At 41.8% G+C, this 25724-nt stretch overlaps 1 protein-coding gene across 1 annotated transcript in view; it reads right to left on the reverse strand.

Annotated features, from left to right (window-relative positions):
• SLCO5A1 (solute carrier organic anion transporter family member 5A1) overlaps nucleotides 1-25723 on the reverse strand; it is a gene marked incomplete at its 5' end in the record, with an annotated part of 73493 nt that extends 47770 nt beyond the window's left edge. The window contains one exon of the mRNA XM_021386404.1: nucleotides 24967-25723. Coding sequence (XP_021242079.1) covers nucleotides 24967-25723 — 757 coding nt within the window. The remainder of the gene's footprint in view (nucleotides 1-24966) is intronic.

The following is a 25724-nucleotide window of genomic DNA, read 5'->3' on the forward strand; positions in this document are numbered from 1 at the left end:
TCTTCAGCATCCAGAAATGGTCACTATCAGAGACCAGATATCAGGTGGAGTGAATTGACATGGATTTCTAAATAGGACTAAAGGTGGAGTATGGCAAGTAAAGTATTTTGATATTTCAAAATGAGGTACTTGACAAAATTTGCCACAAACTGCCAAACCTTGCTGTGAAAATGAAGTTATCTGCAAGGTATGGTCTTAAGTTGAGCCAGGGGAGGTTCAGGTTGTATGTTAGGAAAAATTTATTCTCAGAAAGAGTGGTGAGACATTGGAACAGGCTGCCCAGGAAAATGGTAGTCATCATCCCTGGAGGTGTTCAAGAAACACGTAAATGTGGCACTGAGGGATGTGGTTTAGCAGCACAGTAGAAATGGGTTGATGGTTGGACTAGATGATCTTAGTGATATTTTCTAACCTTAATGATTCTATGATTCCAAGAGTCAGCCTGGCAGACTGCTCTGGGGCCCAGATATTCTGGTCACAGACCCCATGACAATGCACCCCAAATATTGATTCCCAAGCAGGCCATCAATGTTACCAAATGATACAGAGAGGAAACTAAACTGGAAATAGATTCAGCCAGGGCATCATCAAAACTGAACTCTCTTCACAAACAAAAAGTTCTACAGAGAACTGTTCCATAATTTTTTCCATTCTCATCACTAGGTCTCAAGGTTTTGGGTGAAAAGGATCTGGAACACTGAGGTGATGTAGGACACCTTCCTTTCAGCCCCCTGCCAAGCGTTTTAATTTTAACAGAAGTAAAAAACATTTTTTCAACAAGGGGACATGTGCTGCTGAGCCAGCCTGCACAGTATTAGTTGCACATTGGGAAATCTTGGATGTGCCGCTTAAGCTCTGAGTTACAGCTTTCACAGGTTCTTACATTTGCAAGCTATCTTCAAATTTCCTAAGTCAGAAAAGAACTATACTATAAAGTAGCAGTAATATTTCCACACGATAAAACAGAAATAACGTATATGTTATATGCTATAGTTCAGTTCTAAAGAAAAGTAATTCAGAAGATAAAATAGGGACACTATTGTTAATACAGACATTTGGGCTACAGCAGCCATCTAATTCTCTACTGGTTGGTTTTCACTGTAGCGAAAAATTGTACCTTTCAGAATTATTATATTAGCCATCTCCACAATAAATGCTGGTAAGTCTCTAAGCACACTCCTCAGGGAATGTGCGTGACAAGTATTGGCAGGTCACCCACCCCTAGGAGAAATACAGCCATTTGAGAGCTACATGTGACATTCAACACAACCAACTAAGTCAGAAGGTTTTCCCCAGAAACTTGTCAAAGCTTGCTGCAGCTGTGATGTAGGATCTTGTTGGATCTTCAAACCAAAGCACTGATTATCCTACTGAAATTACATTGTATTTAGAACGACAATTTCAAAGACCAAAGATCTTGCATTTTTTATTTTTTAAGTCTCCTTTTTCTCTCATGAACTCAACATTGTGGGGAGGAGATTACATCAGCTACCAGACTTCATTTCTGGCTAAAGCTTCTGTTCAGTCTGATCAGGGACAGACTTTCCCAGCCCTCTCAAACCTTGTATTTCAGACCATAGTTCTACCTCCTAGTTCAGATTCACTTAGTTGAATGCTTATTTGCCCCTACAATACCCAGCCACAGATTCAATTCTTTTTTTTTCTTTTTTCTAAACCTGAGGATGTCCTCTGCCTCACTGAGTATAGCATTGGCATGGCATGTTATCTCAGGTGCAACACCATCCTACCAAGTCTGTGTGTACAGTTTCCATTTACAGCTGGCTATGTCTAGCTACACTTAGCCACAAATGCCTATCACAGCTAAAACTCTAGATGAGAGAGAAAGGAAGTCAGAGCAACAGTAATTGAATTGCACACAGAATTTACCTACCAAATAAAAGGGAATTAAGCAATATCATTTTTCTCAATTGAAAAGTTTATCCCCGGACATGTTCCAATGAATACTTCCATTTTGACAAAACAAAAATATTGTCTACTGCTTCTGATCATAGGACTATCTTCTTCTAGTGATGAAGAACCTACATAGACCCTATTGCAGCAAAGCCTCTGTGATTACAGTAAGATGGACTGAATCCTCTATGGGTCTAAAAATCCCTGTGTTCACAGTACATGCATAAAATAACATGGTTGCCAAAGGTACTTTTTCAATCTACTCACACAGTAAAAACGTACTCAAGCAGAGGTCATAAAAATACTTGGAATGTCCCTTTTCTCCTATAATCATACCAAATGAAAACCAACCTCTATGCATTTTGAGTATGAGGATACATATCCCTATGGCATCCTAAAATGCATACCATGTTACCCCTTCAACTGTGCCTTTCCATGTTCGTAATGCTAGCACCAATTAAAGAAGCAAGCACCATGTTCTGCCTAAATGAACAGAAAGTTCACATTAGTGGCCTACACCAGGCCATCTGGCTCCTGGGTTCTAGACAAGTCACTTTGGTTTAAAAAGTAAAAACAAAGCAACATATTGCTCAATCCCCTGCCTGTCCACTGTGTGCACACACACGTCACCACACAAAGTGTAGCACTGGATGGAAAGGAACATTTCTGAAAGACCCCGTTGTTACAGTCTTGACAGCACATCACCACAGTACAACCATTCACTTCATACATGTGTAAAGCAAGCAGAAATTGATCTTTATTCTACTTTCAGTTAAAGTTTAGAATTTGAAAAATCCTGCAAAATATACAGTGCTCATTCTGCAGGGATCTCTTTGATTTGTTTTTGTTTTTTTTCATATGCCTATTTTTTTTTCCTGTCAGGACAGTAATGCAATTTTTGGTAGATTTTGCCAGGTACTTTTTCAGTGAGATACAGATATAATCTTTTTTTTATCTGTAGATTTTGAATTTTTACTCCAAAAGATTAACTGCCACCATAAAATGAAGCTGTAGATTGGAAAACAGAGATACAAAGGATAAAATGAATCACCCACAGTTATGTAGCAGAGTGGAAAGGCCAGGAGTATAATTTACTTCCCCAAAGCAATAACTGTGTCCTGCCAGCTGAACAGCATTCATCCTGAAAGAACAGCAAGGGGAGAATAAAAATGACTCAAAAAGAGAACACTTGTGAATTCCTAAGGAAAGGCCCGTGTTTATAGGTTCCCTGTTTACAAGCTGAGGAATGAGCTTTAATAGAAATGACAAGATGAACTTTATACGATTGAATTGTCTATATGTTGGGAGATTTAGAGGGCTGAATATATACATATGTATATATATGTAGTTCCATATCTGGGAACTACAAGAGGATATCTGTTCAGTTTGGGATTTTGGTAACAGCCTTAAGTTGTGCCAGCAGAGGTTCAGATTGGATATTAGGAAAAATTCCTTAGGAGAAGTGGTGAGGCACTGGAACAGGCTGCCCAAGGAAGTGGTGAAGTCACTGTCCCAGAGGTGTTCAAGAAACGTGTAGATGTGGCACTGAGGGACACGGTTAGTGGGCATGGTGGGGACAGGCTGACGGTTGGACTAGATGATCTTAGTGGTAATTCCCAATCTTAATCATTCTATGATTCTGTAAGCAAAGGAAGCACTGTCATGGTACCATAGCATCCTTTCCATTCCTGCTGGCAGCATGTTTCCTACAAGAGCTGAACTGTGCTGTCACTTGAGAATAAACAGCAGGATATTCCTTCAGGGTAGGGAGCAGACTCTAATTCAGCCTCAGCACAATGCTGGCAGGCAGAGACCTCACTGGGGAACGCATCTGAAGCCCAGCTCAGCACAACTCCATCTCTCTTGTGTCTCAGTACCAGCAACGGAGCAGCAAGGAAAAAGTGGAAAGCTTCCAAAGAAATACTGCTCACAGTCAAAAGGCATATTTATTTCCTCTGTTCTACACTCACCTACAGAGAAGCTACTCAAAAAAAAAAAAAAAAAAAAAAAAACTTTTAACCCCCTTTTTAGCCTGAGGAAAAAACAGAGAGTACATGTGAGCAGAACCCAGGAATGCTTCACTAAAGCCTTGAAGTCAGGAAATCATGCAGTTCACTTCCTTCTTTTCTTCATGAACACACAGCCAATCCTACCTATGCATGCTTTAGGATTTTGTCTTTTATGTGGTTATTTGGTCAGGAAAAAACAATGCTCAAAGCATTGTTGTGTATCAGCTAACAAAGTAAAGTTCAAATTTTTAAATCATTTCCTTTCAAAAAGTATTAACGTTACCACAGCTTTAAGTCTATCAGACCCAGTGTTCCACAAAATAATAAACAGAGCAAGAAAGCTGTTCCACTAGCTTGACTTGATCTTTGTGTACAGTATGTTTGCTAACATTTTTGCAAGCAGATGCAAGAGATCTGAGAGACTCATTTTTAGAGCAGCATAGCCAGAGCATTGATTTACACACCTACAACACAACATAAAATGAATGGACCAGCTTATAACTTCATTAAAAAAACTGAAAGTTAAATGAAATACGAAAATGCCCAGTGACTTGTCGATGTCAGATGAAAAGCTTTAAACTTTTACTTTTATCTCAAATATTCATTACTAAGATATTGCTTGTATCAAAACAGCATCATTACGTAGCTTAAAGAGCTCTTATTTCTAAACTGTTACGCTTTATACTCTAAAAGAGTACAATCATTTTCACAGGATCCAATTCTAATGTCACAAAAACAGGGAAATAAGCCCAACCAAATCACGCAAAAATGAGCTGCCTATCCCCATGTGTTCCTCTCACATACACCACCATCAGTGCTGCTCCATGTCACACACTGTACAACAGGGCACAGCACTCATTACACTATTGATAGATAAGCGCATCCAATGCAAAATTTTAAAACACTGAAAATATCGAAGAATAAAGGCTCATATTTGTTCCACATTATTTCAGCAGTAGAGAAGCCTGGCCTGAGAAAAGATTGTCCCAACAAAAACTACTCCAGTGCTTAATATGTGGTCTTCACTTCCTTATTTCTAAAAACTTTTAACTTCTATTAAGCAGAAATTCAAGAAGCGACTGCAGACTGTCATGTTCTTTGACAAAACTCTGTTTCATTCAGAACACAAACACTACATCTTTTTTTTTCCCTGCAAAGTCTGGCTTTTCCATCTTTATGTTCACCTACAAATAAACATTTGCTGGTACATTACCAAGCACAATTTGTGGTTATTAACTGAATGTAGGAAAGATAAATCTGCTGCAAGAACTTAGTGGAAACAGCTGAAATTTCATGTGCAGTTTCGAAATCAACGTGGTTAACCAAATTCAGACATCATGCATGAGAAAAATCTTGGATCAGATAATTAACCATAGAGGGCATTATCAGATTTTAAACAAATTTTAAGGGAAGAATTTTCAGTTGACAGCACTACAAAAGCACACAGCGCTATCTCTGATTCTAAGCATATGGAAAGCCCCACGGATGTACACAGTTTGCGTGACCAAAGATGAGCTTGTCCCTGCTTGCATGATCAGAACCAAGATTGAAAACAAAGACGCTCTGACATTCTTTTCACAGATTAAGAGGTATTAGGCACTTTAGGTTCCCTTAAGAAATGTTTTTACAAAACAGAAGCGTCAACAACTACTTGAATGTATAAATAAGAGAAAAATAAAAAGGGTCTTTCTTAAACTTCTGAGATGTTTTTTCACATATAGGAAATTTTGATGTGGAAATGCAGTTTTATTGAAATTTAGCTCTCAGACAAATACACACATTACTTGTGCTGAATGCAATGAGAATGTCAAAAGATGAACTGAAAGGCAAAACTTTGCTTCTAGCTGCTTTTCTCATGGAACTCAGTTACCAAAAACCTCCACATCTTACCTCCAAATTTTTCAGGTCTCTGTCAGTCTGTTGAGTCTTAAATATAAGATAATGGCTCCCGAGATGGCCACTAGCTCTGAGCAACCAGACTCCAACTTTTCAAAAAAGCACCTTTCTTGAGATGTTTTCTTCTGCGAATATCTTTAACCAGTGGAACTAGGCAAAGACACCAAGAACTCTGTAAATACCTACTGAGTGCCTTCCAAGTCCCTTCCAAATTCTTGACCTCTCAGCACCCCCAAAACTACCTTCAGAGAAATGTCATAAAAGCAATATACATTTCCATACAGAAAGTGATTTACCGTATATAATTTTTAGCCTAAATCCTAACCAAACTATTACTGTAAATCATTTTAAAACTTTGGTCTCCAAAGTCCAAGGAATAACTTCTTAGATAGTTTGCCTTATTTCCCATTTATTCAAACACTGAAAGCTCTTGAATGTATTATGCACGCAAGCAGGATCCTATAAATTAATGGGCTACTCTCATGAGGCAGGCAGGCACTTCTGCCATATTACTCAGCTATGTTCCTAATAACAGGAATGACGCTGAAGCTGTCAGCTGTCTTAAAGAGATACTGGAGCTGCCCCTTGACTAATAGTCATTGTTTCTGTTAAGTCATGTCAAGTGGGAATATCTCATCACTGCCTTTTAATTGCTTGGCTTTGGTTTTTTAATTGTTTGGCAGTTGAAGGCACATGCACATCCATTTAATTTTCATTGAGGACTATCCCCAAGAGTAACTTAAAGCACGTGCTTACGGGCTCTGCTGATCTCGATCTCTTCAAACAAAGTTTCCTTCTTTAGCAGCACTTCTAACTGAAGCGGAGAAAGGCTGGCTTGTCCATTTGCATCTCATCTCCTTTTCTTTGGATTATCATAACTGTAAAATATCAAACTGTGAAGGCTGAAATTTGGCCTCTGCAAGCAGACCTTACCGTGCAGATCACCAACAATTAAATATAAGAGACCGAAGTATTTCCAAATTATTGGATTTTCAAATTGCAGTGAGAAAAAAATCGGGTGCGCAGCCACCACACCACTAGAACCCCAGAGGGGTATTTCAGAATACTTGCACCTGTCACAGTTTTACATCACGTTCGGGCAGAGTGAGCAGACACAAATACATCATTCAGATCTTCCGGTTTTGGGTAGGGAGAGCACACACTCTCCCAGTGGAAACAGAGGAGAAAAGTCTGGTGAGATTTTTTCAGGCAGAGGACCAGATTTGAGAAGATGCCATCATGTATCCCAGGAAGAACAAGGAATACACACCAATTTCTTAGCAAAATCTATGCACCTTAAGTACTCAGAGTCAACAGATCTGCGTTTTACTGGTTTTTGTGTGTAAATCAGATAAGGACATACACAAGTTCCAGATTTGCATAGTTGGTCACAAATTTTGTATACTTCATTACTGTGCAAAACCAGACCCCTTGTGCCTAGGAAATTACCTGAGAAAGACTAAATAAAGAATATTTGAGTATCCATTGATAGCCAAAGAATTTCTATATACATTCACTTTTCCTTGGTACTACCAGCAAGACAATGGAACAAAGACGGAAATTATTCCAACCATTTTCTCTCACAATTAATTTCCTTTCAAAAATTGGTTTATGCCAAGGAGGCACAAGTTAATCACTGAAAATGCTGGTGATTGCTTTTCCCTCTGCTACCTCTACCTAATAGATAGCAAAGAAGGGCAAGCCAAATAACATTTCTTCTCGTTTTCCTTGCAAATTGTACTTACATTTTCATCTTTCAACTGAAACAACAGGAATTACAGTTCATTACTCATATCTGACTGAAAATCTGCCTGTAAGCAAAAGCTTATTATTCCAGTAATTTGCAGATGACCTTGTTAGCTTTATTAATGTTCATTGTGCTGCTAAAGAAGTTATTTTTCTTCATTCACAAAAGACTGAAATCTGCAATAGCCTGAATAAAATAGTATTAAATAATAATTGGGAAATTGAAATGCATAGCCCTATAGTCATATTTGAAACCATATTGAAAATATTATTACAGGATGAAGACTCTGAAAAAAAAATGTCACGCATATGTATGCTATAAATATTGGAAGCTATTTATTTTGGCTAATGGACAACACCACCATTTCATGAAAATCTCCGAAGTTTCAAAATTTACCCTTTATTCTCCTATGAACAAGTACTGTTAGAGTATTTTCACAAAACTTTAATTATACTGAAGTATTTGCTTCTGGGACAAAACTTGAGTTTTGGTTTCTGGACAAGTGTCCCTCTCCATTCCCTTGACTCTATGGAGGGATCTCAAGACAGAAGTGAGACTTCTTTCACGTCTCTGTTCTGCTTGGACTAAGCTGAGTTTTTCACTGCAGCACTAAGAAGAGCGGGAAACAAAACCAATTTCTTCCCCATTCAAGCAGTCTCCACACCAACAGCACATGGATGACAAAGACTTCAGGTTGTCTTCTCTACCACTACCCACAACAAAAAGATTTTGGTTTTGACACAAAAAGTAAAATATTTTTATGGCTCTAAACACAACTTCTAATAGAATTTGGGCAAGAGAATTAAAACCACCTACAAAGAGATGGTGCTTAGTCAGATCTTCAACCATCAGATAACCAGAGGTAGATATCCAGAGCCTAGAACTTAGATCCAGCTAACAAGTCTTGCAGGTCTAATATGATCTAAGTAGCAGGTTTAGCAGGGAACCCAGTCTGTGCCAAGCCTGAGTGTGGACCACATGACAGTAAAACAGAAGAAAGTCCCGTATATCCACACAGCAATGCCAACTACTGGAACTGCTGTGAGTTCCTCAGGCCCTGGCATTGATTCAGTGAAAAGACTTGCTCCAGAGCACGATCTAATACCCTTAATTAAAGAAGAATCACTTTAACAGGACTTGTGACACAAACATGTGCTGTTCTGTCCCACTCAGTGGGTGATATTGAAGATCATAGAATGGCGTGGGTTGAAAAGGACCTCAAAGATCATCTAGTTTCAACCTGTAATTGTACTTTCAATCCTCATCAAAAACCTGCACAGGAGCCTTAGCCTTGGCCATGGAGAAAAAGCCATTCCTCTCCTTGCTGAACAACCTCAGGAAATAATCCTTAGTTGACAAAGGGGTTATCTTCATCCTTGCACAGACATCCCAGCCTATGGAGAAATGCCTACAAGAGCTGCCCCATAGTGAGCTAATGGTGCCCCACAGAGAAATGAGTTGTGCCCAAAGTGCTGCCACATACTTGAGACAGTCCCATAACATCAGACACAGAAACAAAAAGTTGCTGCTGTTGACAAGGCCCTGCTCAACTTGGATAGACCAAAGAACATGAGTAGCCAGAGATCTGAAAGTAATTAAGAGAAAAAGAGATGGGAACCTCACAGAACAATAGAGAAAATGGAGGAATACAGTTCTGCAAGAAACTGAAATGAAGAAAATTAATCTATATTTTTACATTGGACAGAAGGCCACCAGAAACACAATTTGTTACTAACTGATTCTACAAATAAGTAAGACTGCTCACAGTTTAGTTGGGATCCTGAAAGAAATGAATATTCATCTCATGTGGAAAAGTAGATATCGACATGCAAAGTCAATAATCAAATTAAAAAAATATGAAAATATTTGGTTTTGACATTACTAGGAACGTGTTTTACATATTTTGGTTTGAATTTGTGTGTCAAATAAAAATAATCTTTTTTTTTTAATGCTAGTTTATATTCTCACATAGGGATTGAAATAATACAACGTAAGTTAAATATTTCACCCTTATCAAATATAAATCATTTTATCTAGATGAAAAAAATGACTGAATCAATATATTCCAAAAATCAGGTTTAACTGAGTAATAGTTTGCCAGGAAAAAAAAAAGCAACAGAACATTTTAATTGGTTCAACCAAATGTCATCGTTTAAACACTGAGTGCAGCACTCAAAAAGTAATTACTGTTACAAGAGGTTCTCTTTAATGATACTATTATAATTACATCTGCCTTCCTTTTTAAGATATAAACTGTAACTGTGATTTAGGACTCCATTTGGAGCTCATTCCCTGTCACAGTAAGAGATGTTAATATGTTAATAAAAGACAGAAGTGTTACTGACTTGCAATGTTAGCATTTCCAAGAAAAGTTGACTTATATCTTGGAAGGATTCCTGTAATATATTTCAAAAGCCTATAGATGGTTGATTTTGTAAAACTGAAAAATTCATAATCAGCTACAGTTACTTTCACTGGTGAGATAACTTAACTACTCAGCTGACATGTTTTGAGGAAAACTGGCCAATATGCCTGTATTTTGGCTGTAATTTTTTTTTTAATAAAGTCTGTTTATTCTGTTTGTTTCTCCTGTGTGGAGAAACAGTGGCTAGAGGCTATAGACAAATGACTTTCAGCCAACTTTAGGCACACTTCCATAGCAGTAACTTTTTCAACAGGATAATTAACTGTTGGAGCAATATTCCTAGGGAGGTGGCAAGCTGTCTGTAACTGTGAGAGGTTCATTTTAAGTTAAATGGTTTTATGGATATAGAGCTTTGCATAGGGATAGTGTTGTAATGAAATCTAAATCAACAGATGTCAGAGCAACTGAACGTGATAGTCCTTTCTGGCCCAATAAAGCATGAAATTACCCCACATATTCTACTTTCAGCTCTATCACAGTGGACTTTACAGCCATCATCCTCTGGACAGAACAATTCCAACAGCTAAGAAACATCTTTGCTTCCTCACCAAACCGCCTCCAGATATCTCCAAAGCCCTTCCTCAGGTAAGAGAAGGACCAGAGCTGGCCCCATGCTCATCACCTAGTGATCCTGCCCGTCAGCTGAGCCTTTAGTAAAAGGAGCCTCACAATGGGTGGGTTCAGGACCAGCTTTAGCTGGTGATCTCCAGGCTGCCCGAGTTATTTACATCAGGAAGATTCCACTGGAAGATGATTACACTTGCACATGCAATCTGCAAACTATCACAACCTTTAATCAGCTTACCACAGGCAAGTTAGGCTTAAGTTTGCACGGAAGATTAAATGTGAGCCTTAAATCCCACGAAATTCATTGGAAGTTGGGTCTGTGACATCCTCAGGCTCCTTGGAACATCTTAATAAGCTCAGTTATTAAAATTACTCCGACAGACAGAGAGATTGACAGGGAGGTAATCAAAGAATGACACAGGCAAGTTACCTGCAATAACCAAGATAATGTTACTGGTGGTCTCTGCTGCTGGCAGAGCACAACCAAGCACAGTGACAATCCACTTGGCATCCTTCCACTCTACAGTGGAGTTTTTACAAATGACAGAAGAGAGATGATTTTGTATACTGGTAGACCCCCAGCTAAACTTTCAGATTCAGACTGAAAATCTGCCCACAAAACAAATGAAAGCACACAGCTTACGGACAGGGGGAAAGAGTAAAAATAATGACCGAAAAATCAGTGTCTAGTACTCCTTCAAAGAGCAAATACAAAAGATGCAATACATTTCTATGCTTATGTCATACCTAACTGTAATTGTAATCCACTGTCCAATTTTAACAAACCATATTGTAATGAGCTTATTTTATAACAGTATAGATTCAGTATAAACTCAATACAGTACTTACCAATATTTAAAAAGATGTATTTATTTTGATTCTGAAGGTATAACGTAAAATAATCAAATACCAAAACATCAGCAATTAAACACTCTCAAGCTTTTGCTCACTTTTCAAATAAGATTTACTTCTAATAAGGTCCACAAGTAAAAAGTACTATATATAATTAAATATTTGCCTTAAGAGTAAAAGCCTCTCTGGTTATCACTTTACCATGAAATAAAAATATCAAGTAAATTATTTGTAAATTAATACAAAAGGCTTACATTCATATCTTTATAGCATTAGACACATCAGATATGAGGAAATATTTCTTCTCAGAAAGAGAGGTGAGGCACTGGAACAGGCTGCCGAGGGAGGTGGTGGAGTCACCGTCCCTGGAGGTGCTCAAGAAACGTGGAGATGTGGCACTGAGGGATTAGTGGACACTGTGGGGATGGGCTGGTAGCTGGACTGATGATCTTAATGGTCTTTTCCAGCCTTCATGATACTATGATTCTATTTAATACATTCCTTTCTATAATCTAATTTGCATATTTATAATAAATTTTAGAAATTATCCAAAGATCACAAGTCCACTTTTGCCATCACTGCTGCCAGTGCACTGAGAGACCACGGACAGCTCAGGCATAACAGCACAAGTCAAAAAATGGTGTTTCCACAGCTTCTGAGAAATGCAGACCTTCAGCCTACTGCTGCCTCTGACACAGGTGAAGTTCCTCAGCTATTTCATATAGCACATCTCAGCAACACTCACACCAAAAGCAGCAGTCACACATGGCACAGTAAGCTCAAGGAGTAGACCTGAAGAAAGTAGACCTTCAAGATACCTCTTGTAGGGGTTTCCTCCTCTTCTCCAGCTTGCAGTGGCCCCATCCTGTCACTGGAGTAACTCCTGACACCAGACACACTGACGTGACAGCACTGAGGTATGACACACTGGAGGAACACAGCACCTAGGGTTCAATTCTAACTTCCTAATCTGCAGAATTTGTTGTCAAACACATCACAGCTGCTCTTTTCATGCTCCCCGAACAGCACAACTACAGCTAGCGCTATTTTGTTCACTTTGCAAGTGCTCTGCTAAGATTTTGCTGAGCCTGAGACAGACGTACGGAACCAAAACTCTTTTTGGATCAAATGCAGTTAAATCACCATCTGCTAACTCATATAACAAACCACTCAGACAACTGTTTCTTTCAAAACAGAAAACTGAAAGTAACACAGTACTATGGTTTTAAAACACTAGAACTGCTGGGAAAAGCTTAGCAACTGAAAGATAAAAACACTGCAGTGAAAAACTAGCAGAGAGATGACAGCAGAATCAGACATTTGTTTTCAGCAAATACAGCTGAATAGCCTAACAAAAATATTACTTCTTAGTTTCACACACATTCAACTGCGCAGAAAATTCCAACAGCTCGCCTTTCCTTCTCCACGGGAGAAACAATTCAGAGATACCACATCAGGCTCCTATCTTCGGAATATTTAGCACAAAGCTGATGGGCCCATAATTCAGAATTCAACCATTTATGTTCATTGGCCAGACATGCAAGCCATTACCACAGTATTAACAACATTCAGATGGAGAGTCCTGGAGGAAAAAGGAAATGAAGTGCTATGCACTTAAAAATCCATTAATAATAGGAAAATCCACATGTTTTTGTTCAGCTGTTTTCTGGTGACATTATCATTAAACATTGTGACTCTAATCCAGAACTTTGATTTATTCCTTGGAGAAAGTACAGACGAACTGTTTTGACATGTTAATCTTTGACCGTTCAGTAAAGTGCCGTAGGAACACTTTTATCACAATACATGCAAAATCCAAATATATTTAGCAAGAGACAATTAGCAAAGTGCAGCAATTCATTAAATGCAATTTCACATGTAAGTTTGCTCCCAGAACTGAACAAGAAAGCTGTTCGAACAGATAAGTGCTTATCAGCAGGAGAGGTGACATAGGGTTACCTAAACATAGGTAATCTCTAAGAAAAGCCCTGAGAAGCCTGTGGATGGCTCCTTGCAGTTATACAAATTCTCTGTGATACTGAGTACAACTCAGAATGGATTACGTCAGTGCTACTGCACAGATAGCAAGACAACAAAGATTGTCCTTTTATTAGCACACACTTCTGAAACCCATCAGGGAAACAATTACAAAATGCCAAATTAGGTAAGCTTGAAGCCACAGACTATTCCCAATGAGAGCAAATGGAAAACTTCTTTCTCTCTAGCCTACTAGAGTCATGAACGAGGTACTGGATAAAAACAGGAGGAAAGCAGTGGTCCTCAAACAGGGACGTGACTATTTTACACCCAAGAATGAAAGAAAGTTGAAACAAGTAACAAGAACTGAAAAGCAAAAATGCATTTCAAAACTACGGCTCAACATTTTTCCATCTCAACTACTTCTGCCATCAAATCCAGATAAAGAAAAATGATACCAGTTCCCACTTTGTTTTCACAACGGAAAAAGAAACCTGTTTTATTTTCCCCTAGCTGGCTTGGTGAGTTGAGAAATTTTTAATAGACCACATGCATTTTCATTATTTCAGATTAATTAAATTGTATACAATAATTCCAAGAGGATCCGCTATCTGTTTAAGAATGAAAAAGCTTTACAGATCTCCTGCTCCCACTCAGTATCAGGTGTGCCTTGTTATCTTTAGAGGGAAGATGGATGCGTCTGCAGTTAGCTGTGATTTATTAACTCTTCTCAAAAGCTTTTCTGAATCTAATGTTCACTGGATGCCAATCTTCAGAACCACAAGGCCAAGGCAGCAAGAACTCACCACGGCTCTGGCCTTCAGAAGCACGAAAGCATTAATATTAACTAAATGCCTCCAGCCCTCCCTTTCTGTTCCGAATCCCCTTGGTGCACAGCTAATTGCTTCTCCCCCCAGTACACGCTTCTCCTCAGCCCTGCTGCAGAGCAGCCAGCCTTGCGTGTTCTAAATCAGATGAGCAGCTCAGAGACAGGAACCCTGAGTGGTCAGGGCTTGTCAGGGTGCCTCAGAAGGCAACTGAAGTGTTTTACGCAACCTAAGTGATCTTCCAGTTTTTCTTCAGCTGAGTTTCTTATATTAGGAAATGAGCTGAACTATAAAAATGAAAATCTCAGCGGCCTTTTTAAAGCAAGCGCGTCAATTAGAAACATGAATAGAGAGGTCCTGATTGTAGCTGACATTACTGCTGTGAAACATTAATATTTTCAGCTGGAGAGAGGACTTTAGTTAATATAAAGATTAAGAAGTACTAAGGAATCTGGGAGATACAAATGACAAATATGTTTATCAAAAAACGAGCCCTGAACTGATGACACTGACTTGTGCTCTATTATTACTTGCTTCACAATCCCACGTAAGAGGATTACTGTCTATTTTGGCACTGTGTATAACAAGAATATACAGCACATAACCAAGGGGTTGTGCTAAGAGACTGCCTCGTATCATGACTCCCACACAGTCTCTAAGGCACAGCTCCCACAGCACAAAGCAACCAGCTGTCCATTCCTCAAGATCCAAAAAAATGGGGGGAAGGGGAAGCAAAAAAGTCAACAAGCCTTTTGGGTTTAACTCAATGGGAATGCAATATAGCCTAAATTAAGGGCAGAGTAGTTATATTATTTTGCAGTCCTCTGCATACAAAAATAACCACTCTGCCCCTCGTGGTCCATATCCTATTCAGTACCAAAGCAGCAGAGAGCAATCTGAAGAGCAGCCGGGAACTGACAGTCACAAGGGTCATGCTACCATCTCTTCTAATGCTATGCTACTAATTCTTCTAATATCCCTGGACAGGCCATGCAGCAGGCATTAATCCAGCTCTAGAAGAGTTGCTTAGCCCAAAAGTCTAACTTCAGAGAAATTTTTGTATTCAGACCACAAAGCAAACCCATCTGAGCATCTTATTAAGGTAGACATGGGAAATTCACTACATTCCTAATATACTACGCCATTTTTCTCCTGTCAGGCACAATTCAAACAAAAAGCAGCTGGTTCACAGTGTAGGATGTCTATCTGCTAATGTAAACCTCATGGCTATCAAACTCTTCTACCATGACCATCCATCAGTCCTCCCACTGGCTGTGCCAGTTATGTCTTCTCCTATGGGGAACTGGTCAGCTCTGACCCCACAGTTAGCAAAATATTTCAGTGTGCTGACCTGGGCAAACAGTGAAATGTTATTTCTGACATACTGAGAGAATGTCACCTGAAACTGCAACATTTCTTCCTGATCTTTTCCTCAAGAGATACATAAAAACAGAGTATAACTCTGAGAAATAAAACATGAGGTTTTCCTGAAAGCATTGCACTGCTTCAGTCCACAGAATGCTCTTCTTCTGCAGGTTTTAAGTTTGGAGAAAGGGTGTGCAGAGAAGAATGAAACAAAGAATAAAGATAGAGGGAAGTTAAATACTGATCATAAATAGTTCATTTTCACCCTATCCAAATAGTCCATGTTCCACTGAAAATACTACTACTTATCTAAAGGAGTAATAGCTGCTCTAACTACATCAGCACAGGAACACTTTCAAATATATTACTTCATAGATTCTTCTGTTTTTCTCTTGAATGTTAAATCTCCTACCCTTACCATAGCTGAAGAGGCACAAATGTACCAAACCCTTCTCACACAACAAGCGTAAAGGCTTTTTTCAACTCCTTTCATGTTAGATGTCTGAGCAAATACCAGTCAATTACTTTCATCTCATTTCTCACGCAAGGCTGACCTCAAGTGCATGGCTGCAGTTGCTTTATCCAGTCTTTTTTTGGTCTTTTTTTCCCCCCACCCCCACTCAAGGTGGAATGACTCCCTACTTGCTGTGTCCTACTTGCTTCTGAATGTCCGAAGCTGGAGCAATTATTCATAAATTCAAAAAGAACAAACATCCAAATCTAAGTAAAAATCATAGAATCATTAAGGTTGGAAAAGACCACCAAGATAATCTAGTCCAACCATCAACCCATCACTTCCATGCCCACTAACCCACATCCTTCAGTGCCGCAGATCAATTGCTAATATGTATCAAGTACAGAAAGAAGCCGGTGCTAAAGAAGAAAGGTCTTCATTTGAAATTTTGCATAGGCTCAGGTGTAGAGGTACTCCTAAATGCAGTGGGTACTCTTCCAGAAGTGCTCACCTTCCTTCTCCCGGAACTTCTGGAAGTAAACATAGGGCTGTTACTGCCTATTTGCAGCTGTACCTGTGCCATATAACCATGGCCCCATTAAAATATGTGTTCACTGAAGCCAACACATACACAGAGCTTCCAGATAACAAAATACTGCAATTGCTAATTGGGAACTCTGTTTTGGAGAACAGCCCTTCCTTCAAGCATCAAATTCACCCCTCAGCTCTGCCTTAAAAATGATTTAAGGTATGGCATTGCATTACAGTGATATAGTGCCAGGTTCAGAGCACTTTTTACTCTGAGTGTAGAACAGAACTAAGGTTCCTCCCATTACAAAGCAGGTGGGTAACAATGAAACACCCATTTGTGTGGACAGTCCCAAAAGCTCCCATTATGCCCGCAGTCACGCATTAAGAGAAGAAACTTATTAATTTTCTGAAATCCCTATTTTAGGCCAATTACACAATGTACCAGATAAATGCCTCAGCTTGTGTGCATCAGCATTACCATACTGCAGACTCAAAACCTCATGTGTTATCTCTATTCCCCCATGACTACACAATTTCCCTAGGGATACCCTCACTATTTCTGTCACTCGACAGCTGCATTAAATCAAGTTGATGCAAATTGCCCATCAGTTTTACAAAATTTAGAATCTGCAATATTATGTAGCGATTTTCTATAGTAGGTGATTTTTTTTACCTCTCAAAATGGGAATTGCTGCAGTTAGCTGCACTCCAGAAGACTACCGTCTCTACTAAACTTCTTTTTCCCTCACTGAAATAAAGTAATGAGCAGAAAAATAAAATTAGGTTAAAAATCAGAAAATGGCAAACTATTTCCTGATTACTCTTTTAATACTGAGACAGCAGGGATGGGTAAGCCGTGTTCTGGGACTACCCGGCAGCATCACCTCCAGCTCTTCCCACCACAGCATGGTGAGTCCTGTGCCACTGGCATTAAACCCTCCCTCCTCCTTCACATTTCCTGGCTTCTCTTCAGCCTAACCAGCATCCTCATGAATTTCACTTGTATAGGACCTGCGAGGCTCTGAGCTCATTCCTTTGGGACGTTTGGTGGAAAAGGCAGTGTTTTGAGCTGTCTGATATATAGCAAAACCTACCCAGACAACAGCTCAGCTAAACAGAGCAATTTATCTTTAAGGACAAGGAAGGCTTAACATATAGCAACCTCAGATAATATCTGGCTGAGTATTTCCTCTACAGATATGCTTGGGACACAAACGAGGCTTGCTTAGCACATTCTGTTTGAGTAATCACAGGTCAAGCAGCCTCCACAGAGTACTCACAACTCTTTCAGTATCTACTGTGCTTTATCAACACGAACGCATTTCTTTAAAGGACTGCTGAGGAGGTCCAGTATTCAAACTTCAAGCAGGGACTGAAAAACAAAAGAAAAAAAGAGAAGTGGGAACCAAGGTGTAATTCAGAGCCCTTGGCTTCAGGAGCACACTGGCACCTCTGAGTGCCTGCATGAAACCTGAAGGAAAACACAGAGTAGATCTGGGAAAAACGTGGTGGTAGACTATAGCAGCAAACACCAACCCTGGCCAAGAATCCACCAGAGGATACACTCAGCTAATATATGGACTATCTGAAATATTCTGACTCCAGAGAATATAGTTTAACAAATCCAGAAAGGAAAGGATGCAACAAGGAGAATCCGTACAAGATCTACTTTTTATCTCTTAGAATAAATTCATCAAAAACAGACACATAAATATAGAAAGTAGTCGCAAGTCTACAAGAGCTGACTAAATTCAAACCAGTGGAGAGCTGGCAGCTGGTTTCAGAGCAGCACTGGATGTTAAGAAAATGCTGAGTCTCCCAAAGCAGTCACTCCAGACCTGTAAGCAGCAATGGGAGCTGACCCCAAGAGCAGAGCTATCTGCAGCTGAGGTCCTGCTGTGCACACTGCAAGGTGAAGGAAGCCTTAACATCAGTAAATATGGGTGTGAGGAAAAATGGGAGCGATCAAAAATATCCCAGCAAAGTGATGAAAGCAAAGCAAGCTGCTGGAAAATGGAGAGGAGAAGCATGGAGGAACAGCACAGGAGTGTTTATCTTCCTTCAATAATTTTCATATCAGCTTGTTCAAATCACAGGTAAAAGTAACCATGATTTTGGTTTTGTTTTTTTTCCAATGGCATCTCCTCCAGATTCCCCAGCAGACAAGTTGCAATGGAATGCCTACTGGAGTGCAATGTTTTTCACTGTGTTATATGTCTCAGTGCCAATCAGGAGGTGAGAATCGGTGCCTGGGATCAGACTGCCATGTGTAGCAGCAGCATATAGCAGCACCCAAGCTCCGTGCTCACACTTCAGCTTGTGAAGAAGAGAGGCTGAAGGAAAGGGAGGAGGACAGGCCCATGTCCACAAGCTCTCCCACTAGCACTGTGCAGTGTACATGGATTTCTGGCCCTGTGACAGCACAATAGATGCACAAACTCAGCAACAAAGCAAGATATAGCACACACCTCTCTGTGCTGCAGCACATTGACATATTCTTTCCCATCACGGGAAATGTTCTTTTTATTCCGAGCCCCTCAGAAGGGGCTGTGGCATGGGTCTGGCTGGCTGACAATATCCTTGCCGCATCAGGGGCTGCAGAACCCAGTCCTGGCCCCTTTGAGAGCCGTGGATGGGTTTGCAGAGGCACCCTTGGGCTGGGAGCTGAAACTCTGACAACTCCAGGGGTGATTCACAGGGTGGAAGGCCATCGGCCTGCCCTGCCCTCAGCACACACAGCACCAATGGTTTGATGGCTTGTTCCCTCAGCAGCCACGGGCTGAGCTCACTCCAACAACAGCAAATTCATCAAATCATTCTATGATCTATTGGGTTGGAAGGGACCTTGAAGATGATATTGTCCCAACCCCCTGCCGTGGGCAGGGCTGCCACCCACCAGATCAGGCTGCCCAGGGCCCATCCAACCTGGCCTTGAGCACCTCCAGTCAGCAGAGGCAAGTGGTACCAGAGGGAGTGATCGAAGCATGAGCTGATTCTGCATGGTCACTTCTTGACTGCTTTTAAAGGAAATGTAAAAATAATTAAAAAGCAAAGATCAAAACTGAGTTCATGCATTCTACATTTAATAAAGGTTTTAAGAATGTTATCAGGACGAAAGACTTAAAATAGGTTTAGAAGCAAAGTGTAAAACCAAAGAAAGATTCTCACATGACGGAGTCACTTTCCTGCTCCTTTAAAAGCCATGAATGAAATCCACTCACCTGCTTTAAAAAATTCCTGATCAAAACTTGGAGATGCTGGCAGCTTAAACCTGCTTTACCCCCCCACCTACACTCCCTGTGCAGCCAAATCAGAAAGCTATTTAGCTGTGAGTGATGGGAGGGAGCAACCCCATCTACCCACCCAAACGACATTCTCCTCTCTTTTGACCGCATAAGCACTCGTACAGCTTACATGGAGGCAAACAAAGCTTGGCAACGTGCAGTTGCCACTGCATGAGACTTAAGGGAAGCACACAAAATCTCCCTGGCCACTCCAAATTGAATCCACCTGCAGCAGCAGCAATCACGGGGACTCTTTACAAAACAATCAGTGTACGGAGCTAAAGTTTCCAGGCGCAGGGTAACTGGACACTGGATCCCAACCCTTCAGTCCCCGGGAGAAAGTACAGACAAGTCGGTGCTCAAAGGCTGCTTTCATGTCTAAGTTTCCAGGCTTCTCTGGGGAGCTCTGCAAACCCAGACACTTGTCTGCCAGAATCAGGTCGGCGGCAGAGCTCTCCTGGGAGGAGAGGAGCCGCGCTCTGAGAAAGCAGCATTCCTGAGCACCAGCAGGTGGAAGGGGCACTCCCAGACCCAGAAGGCTGACGTGGGACAGGTGCTAAGCAAGGACAGTCACTGGGACTGGAACCTCCAGGAGCTTCATGCTCCTGGGCCCCACCTCAGCTGCAGAATAAGGCGATAAAACTGCATAGTGGAGTTTTAAGTAATTATTAGGAACCACATCTGCTGCCTGTTCAGCATTTTAGCATAAAGGAGGTTACAGAAATGCCAGAGAAGCACGATACTGAATGTTCCGAGTAATAAATCATCTGTGTGGGAACAGAGCACGATCCGATCCATGCATACACGCAGCCCCCTCAGCTGCACCCTGAAAGGCTGCATTGGGCTGGGAACACGGTGCCCAGCTGCAGCCTGCCCTGCCCCCTGAAAGCAAACAGCTGCTCATGGGCAGCTCTGAGCTGCAGCCCACGGGCGAACTAAGGTGTAGCTTTCACTCAGACAAACTGATCCTGCAGTTGAGAATAACCTGAGCACACTGCTCTTTTAAACAGGAAATCCAGCAAGCAATAAAAAATGCTGGTGAGGATTTTTGCTAGTTTAAGCTTTGATACCCTTTTGCTAATGTTAGAAATAGCGATCCACATACGGTCCTCCTGAAAACAAAGACAGAGTCCAAGTATTTTAGAAACAAGTCTAAATATTTATTCTTCTTCCAGGGCAGGAAAGGATTTTACTTCCCTAGTTCTCATGCCATTATCTGCACTAACCAGTTACACACATCTACCCATTTTTTTTTTCTGCTATTTTCTCATAAAAGCTTTATCTTTGCATTTTCTAATTATTGTTTGTTCTCTAAACTACTGAAAGCCTACCTTCTGTTAAACATGTGTAGGCCATTTGCTAACAACCCATCATCACCAGCCAACAGCATTCTTGAATACAACAATAGAGCATCCTTAGCACAACAACTAATCCATCTACAAGTCCTTTTGGGAGGGGGGGGGTTACTAGTGAAAGCCAGATATTTCTGAATACTGAAATATTCTCATCAATGCAATATTTCTGTAAAACCTCTTACTGTCCTCTTATGTATGAATTTTCGAAGCTATTACAATAGCCACTTGGAAAATAAGTAGAACATTTAAAAATTATTCAGGCACCATAGTGCCACTACAAAACCTTTCAAGTGCTACAGCTAAATCCAGCAACAGCTCTTATAGTTCATGATACAGTCACAGAGTGACCTCACAGTCAAGACAAACTATCAGATCCCTATTAAAAAAAAAAAAAAAAAACCACTGTGTTTAAGTTCTAGAATTTGACAGGTAGCAGAAACACCACTGGGGTACAAAAGGCCTTTAGAAGTCCAATCTGACTGAATGAGCTGGAAGGATTTTCACCCTGATGTACCTTCATGAACAAGCTGCATGCCCGGGGCACGCTACCCTACAGCCAAGCACCAAAGGGCAAGATTTTAGGAGCAGACAATGACAACTTTGTGGTCTGATTTTTGGGTGGTCCTGTGCGGAGCCAGGAAGAGTTGGACTCAGTGATTCTTACAGGTCCGCTCCAAATTGGGATATTCTGTGGTTCTATGATTTTATAACTTAGCAATTTAACAGTTTCTACAGAAAGTGTGCACCTTCCATTTTGAATTATCTGTGTTTAAGGTAGTTAGTTCTTGCATTTCCCAGGCACCTGCTATAATCCCAGCTCACTTCCAAGCCTGATGCCATGCATTTTCTCTCGGTCAGCTCTGTGGCATCAAAGCCCTGCCAGGCCAAGGGGCTGAGGACCTCGAGCTTCACAAGGGAGAAACATCCCACAGGAGTGAGCTCACACATCGCCGTGCAGGCGCCCGAACAGGCATCCCCTTGGCACCTTTGTCCTACTAAAAGCAACATACCACCTTGTGAACTGGCACCTGGCCACCCTGACAGATGGACTGGAGTGCAGGCAGCCAAGAGACTATGTATAAGCATCAAATATGTTTTTTGAGAGCAGGACTTCCAGCCAGGAATGTTAAAACAGCTGTCCGCATTGAGCTTGCATGCCTACACTTAAGAGGATATGCTATTGCCACTCGAGCCCTGAGCTGGATTAACTTGAAAAATAAATAAAATAGCCTCCACATCCACATAAGGTGAGCCTGTGCTGCATCGGGATTAGCGATACTGAGGGGGCTTCACCACCCAGCAGTCACTGGGCAAACTGGAAGGGCTGTAGAGCTCACAAGTTGTGCAGCTCCATGGAACTTTTACCATGTTCATGCTTCTAAACAAATGTTTTTCAGTTTAATACTTATTTAAATGTGTTTTGTTTTTTAAAAAAAAAAAAAAAACAGCATAGCACACAGTACCAGCCTGATTTCCAATAAACACACTGGTGACTTTACACTCTGCATAAGAGGACACCTCTAGTTTGAAATTAGCCGTCTTCACTGAGAAGCATCCTCATGTGAAAGGGATGCTTTCACCAGGCTTTCTCTTTTCAAAACCTCGAAACAGCCCAGCCCAAGATTTCTTGTTAGCTTTTGGCTACACGCATCCATGGCATTCAAGGCTAGGGCCCTGGTGATTGGCACATTTGTCTCTGTGTCCCACCCCATGCCTGGCCAGGCTGCCCGCTGCCCACGAACACCTCTCCTCAAGAACTGAAAGATTCCAAACCTCGGAGAAGCACCAAGCACAGGTATGTTCATGTCAACATGATGAACAGTGCTGTTTTTTTTTATTTTCCACAGAACTCAGATTCTGCTCCTGCACTTAAACACTGTGTAGCTTAAAAACTGACAGGAAGCAATGATACATCCCAGTGAATCTTTTAAATATGCTTTGTGTTCATGTTAACTCTTTTCCCAGCAGACAGATCAGATGGCTGGCACAAAACCCGCATTCACACTTCAGCTGAGTATCTCACCTTCACTTTTCTCAATCACTACACACAAACATCCCATCTATGAGGGTATTCCCAGTATAGATCAAAGCGGCACTCGGCGCCTGGCTCTGGGCTCACCCACAGCCTTCCAGCAGTTGCTGGTGTCTTTTACCTTTGTTAATTTCAAGGCTGATCTCTGCAGCAATTAAAAGCTGCCTGAGTCACTTTGCCGTGACTTCCTGTGCCAGCAGCAATTCATGGCAGCACAGCTTCTCCTGCAGCGAGGATTTCCGAACGCTTGACCTTGCCTCCCCCTCATGAGGGCTCTCTTCCTCCTCTCTCTCTGCTCCTCTCCTTTGCCCTCCATGTCTCACCTGCAGCCATTCCCTCTCTTTTCCCCTTATTTTTAAGGGTGATAGGAAATTATCTGTTACCAAAAGCTTCAGCCCACTCTCTGCTGCTCCAAACTACAGCTATGGACCTCAGCACGGAGACACTTTGTTCTTCCAGGCTAAGATGGATTTCCATCCCAGCACGCTTCTCTCAGAGGTTGGGGAGAGGGAAAACGCTGTATTGAATATTTCACCAGGCAAATCAGCAGTGCTATGAGAACACCAGAGAAAACAGCTAATATCTATACTTCCTTGTGAAGCCCAAAAATGCCCAGGGCTTTCTCAAGACACTACGCACAGAACTGACTTTAAAACAGTTCAGGGAGCAGTTTTGTTGCTGAAGAACAGTCACAGGGAATAAAAAACACGGATGTGGATCATTACTTTCGCTTAACAAATTACACACATACCATGTGCATTCATTTCATAAATGTCTATTTTACAGGGAATGATTACCTCCAAGGTTATCATAAAGATGCAGCAAATTAACTGGCAATGGGAATGCTAAGCATCTATTTAGCAGTTCTCCCAGCACCATCAGTACCTCCCTTAATCTGAGAATGATTTGAAGGAGCAAGATTCATTTCTCACGGAATCACATAAGATATCAGCAGAGTGCAGGGAACAACTGATCTTCCCTCACATTACACTTACTATCAAAAATGTATGTTCTCTATCATCTTCAAACTCCAAAGAAGTTCAGTACCTAGTTACCCAAGAAATTCCTTTCTCGCATGACAGGAAGACCTCCAATGCCTGCCAAATGCCAGGTGCAGAGGGCTGTGACTTTGGGGTGTCCCTGGAGCTCCCACAACTGAGCTCTGACCCTGAAGGCGTCGCTTGCTGCTTTAACAAAGTTCTTTTCAACTAAGTTCCTACATGACTTATTGATGCCTGCCTGCCAAAATTAATTGCTAAGTAGCTTCTGAGAAAGTAAAACAAAACATGTAAAAATCTGTGAAAGTATTGATAAAATATCAGCATTACAAATACTCCCGGTGAAAGGCACGCTGGCCAAAATTTGGAAATACATTGTTTCTGCATTAGCAAAAAGAACACTCTTGAAGGGGCTGAGCTAACTTAACTGTAGCACCACCTGCAGAAAAGTCACCTGCTCATGCTGGGGAAGACAAACTTCTCTGGTGTCCTGCTGCACACTGTTACACACGCTGCCTGAGCTTCACCTGTCACTGCTGGTCACCACCCCACAAGAAAAGGAGGGGAGAGGGGGGGACATTTTATCGCAGGAAAGCACAGCAATTTTATTTGGAAAGTTTCCTTTGGAAGGCAAACAGGTGTTGTTTGGAAGGCACAGGGTTGAAGCACCTTCAGACGGTGCCTCAGAGACCCGGGGCTTAGCCTCGCAGAGCCCGCTGGGACAGAGATGCCTTACCTAGGTAAAGCGAGGCGTTCTCTTTCTTGACATTATCATCCAGGTAGGTTGGTCCCAAGGTATAGATGGGTGTGGAGCCCATGCCGATGAGGATTTGGGCACAAATGAATAAAGCTACATAGAGGGAGTGATCGTTCCCACCAGAGTCCTTGATGCAGGCCGACGAGTCCCACTGCTCCTTGGCGGTGCCATTGCCTGTCACACACAAGCCCTCGTTGCTGACGGAAGAGTTCAGCTCCTGAATCTGGTACGGCGGGGAGATGAAGTGAGGTAGGGAGAAGAGAGCGGCCCCCAGAGCGATGAAGAAGCCCCCGACGGCCAGCCAGAGCGGCCTGCGCCCGCGCCCCCCGAAGTAGCTGATGAACACCACCACCACCAGGCTCCCGATGTCGAAGCAGCTGACCAGCAGCCCCGACTCCGAGCTCTTCAGGCTGTATCTCCGCTCGATGGTGGTGATGACGCTGCTCAGGTAGCCGGAGACCATGAGGGACTGGATGAAGGTCAGGAAGCACATGCACACCAGGAAGAAGCGCGAGTCCGCCAGCACGGCCCGGAGGCACGCTCTGCCCGGCGGCCCCGCCAGCAGCAGCGGCGGCGGAGGCGGCGGGGGGGGGGCTCCGGGGGACACCCCTCTCCCGGCCGCCGCCGGCTCCGTCCTCCGGGGGAAGCTCCCGATGGCGGCGGCGGCGGGCGGGGTACGGGCAGCCCCGTCGGCAGAGGAGGCGGCGGGGCCCGGCCCGTCCTCGGAAGCCTCTGGG

This window comes from Numida meleagris, chromosome 2, assembly GCF_002078875.1.
Source record: "Numida meleagris isolate 19003 breed g44 Domestic line chromosome 2, NumMel1.0, whole genome shotgun sequence".
Taxonomy (NCBI): domain Eukaryota; kingdom Metazoa; phylum Chordata; class Aves; order Galliformes; family Numididae; genus Numida; species Numida meleagris.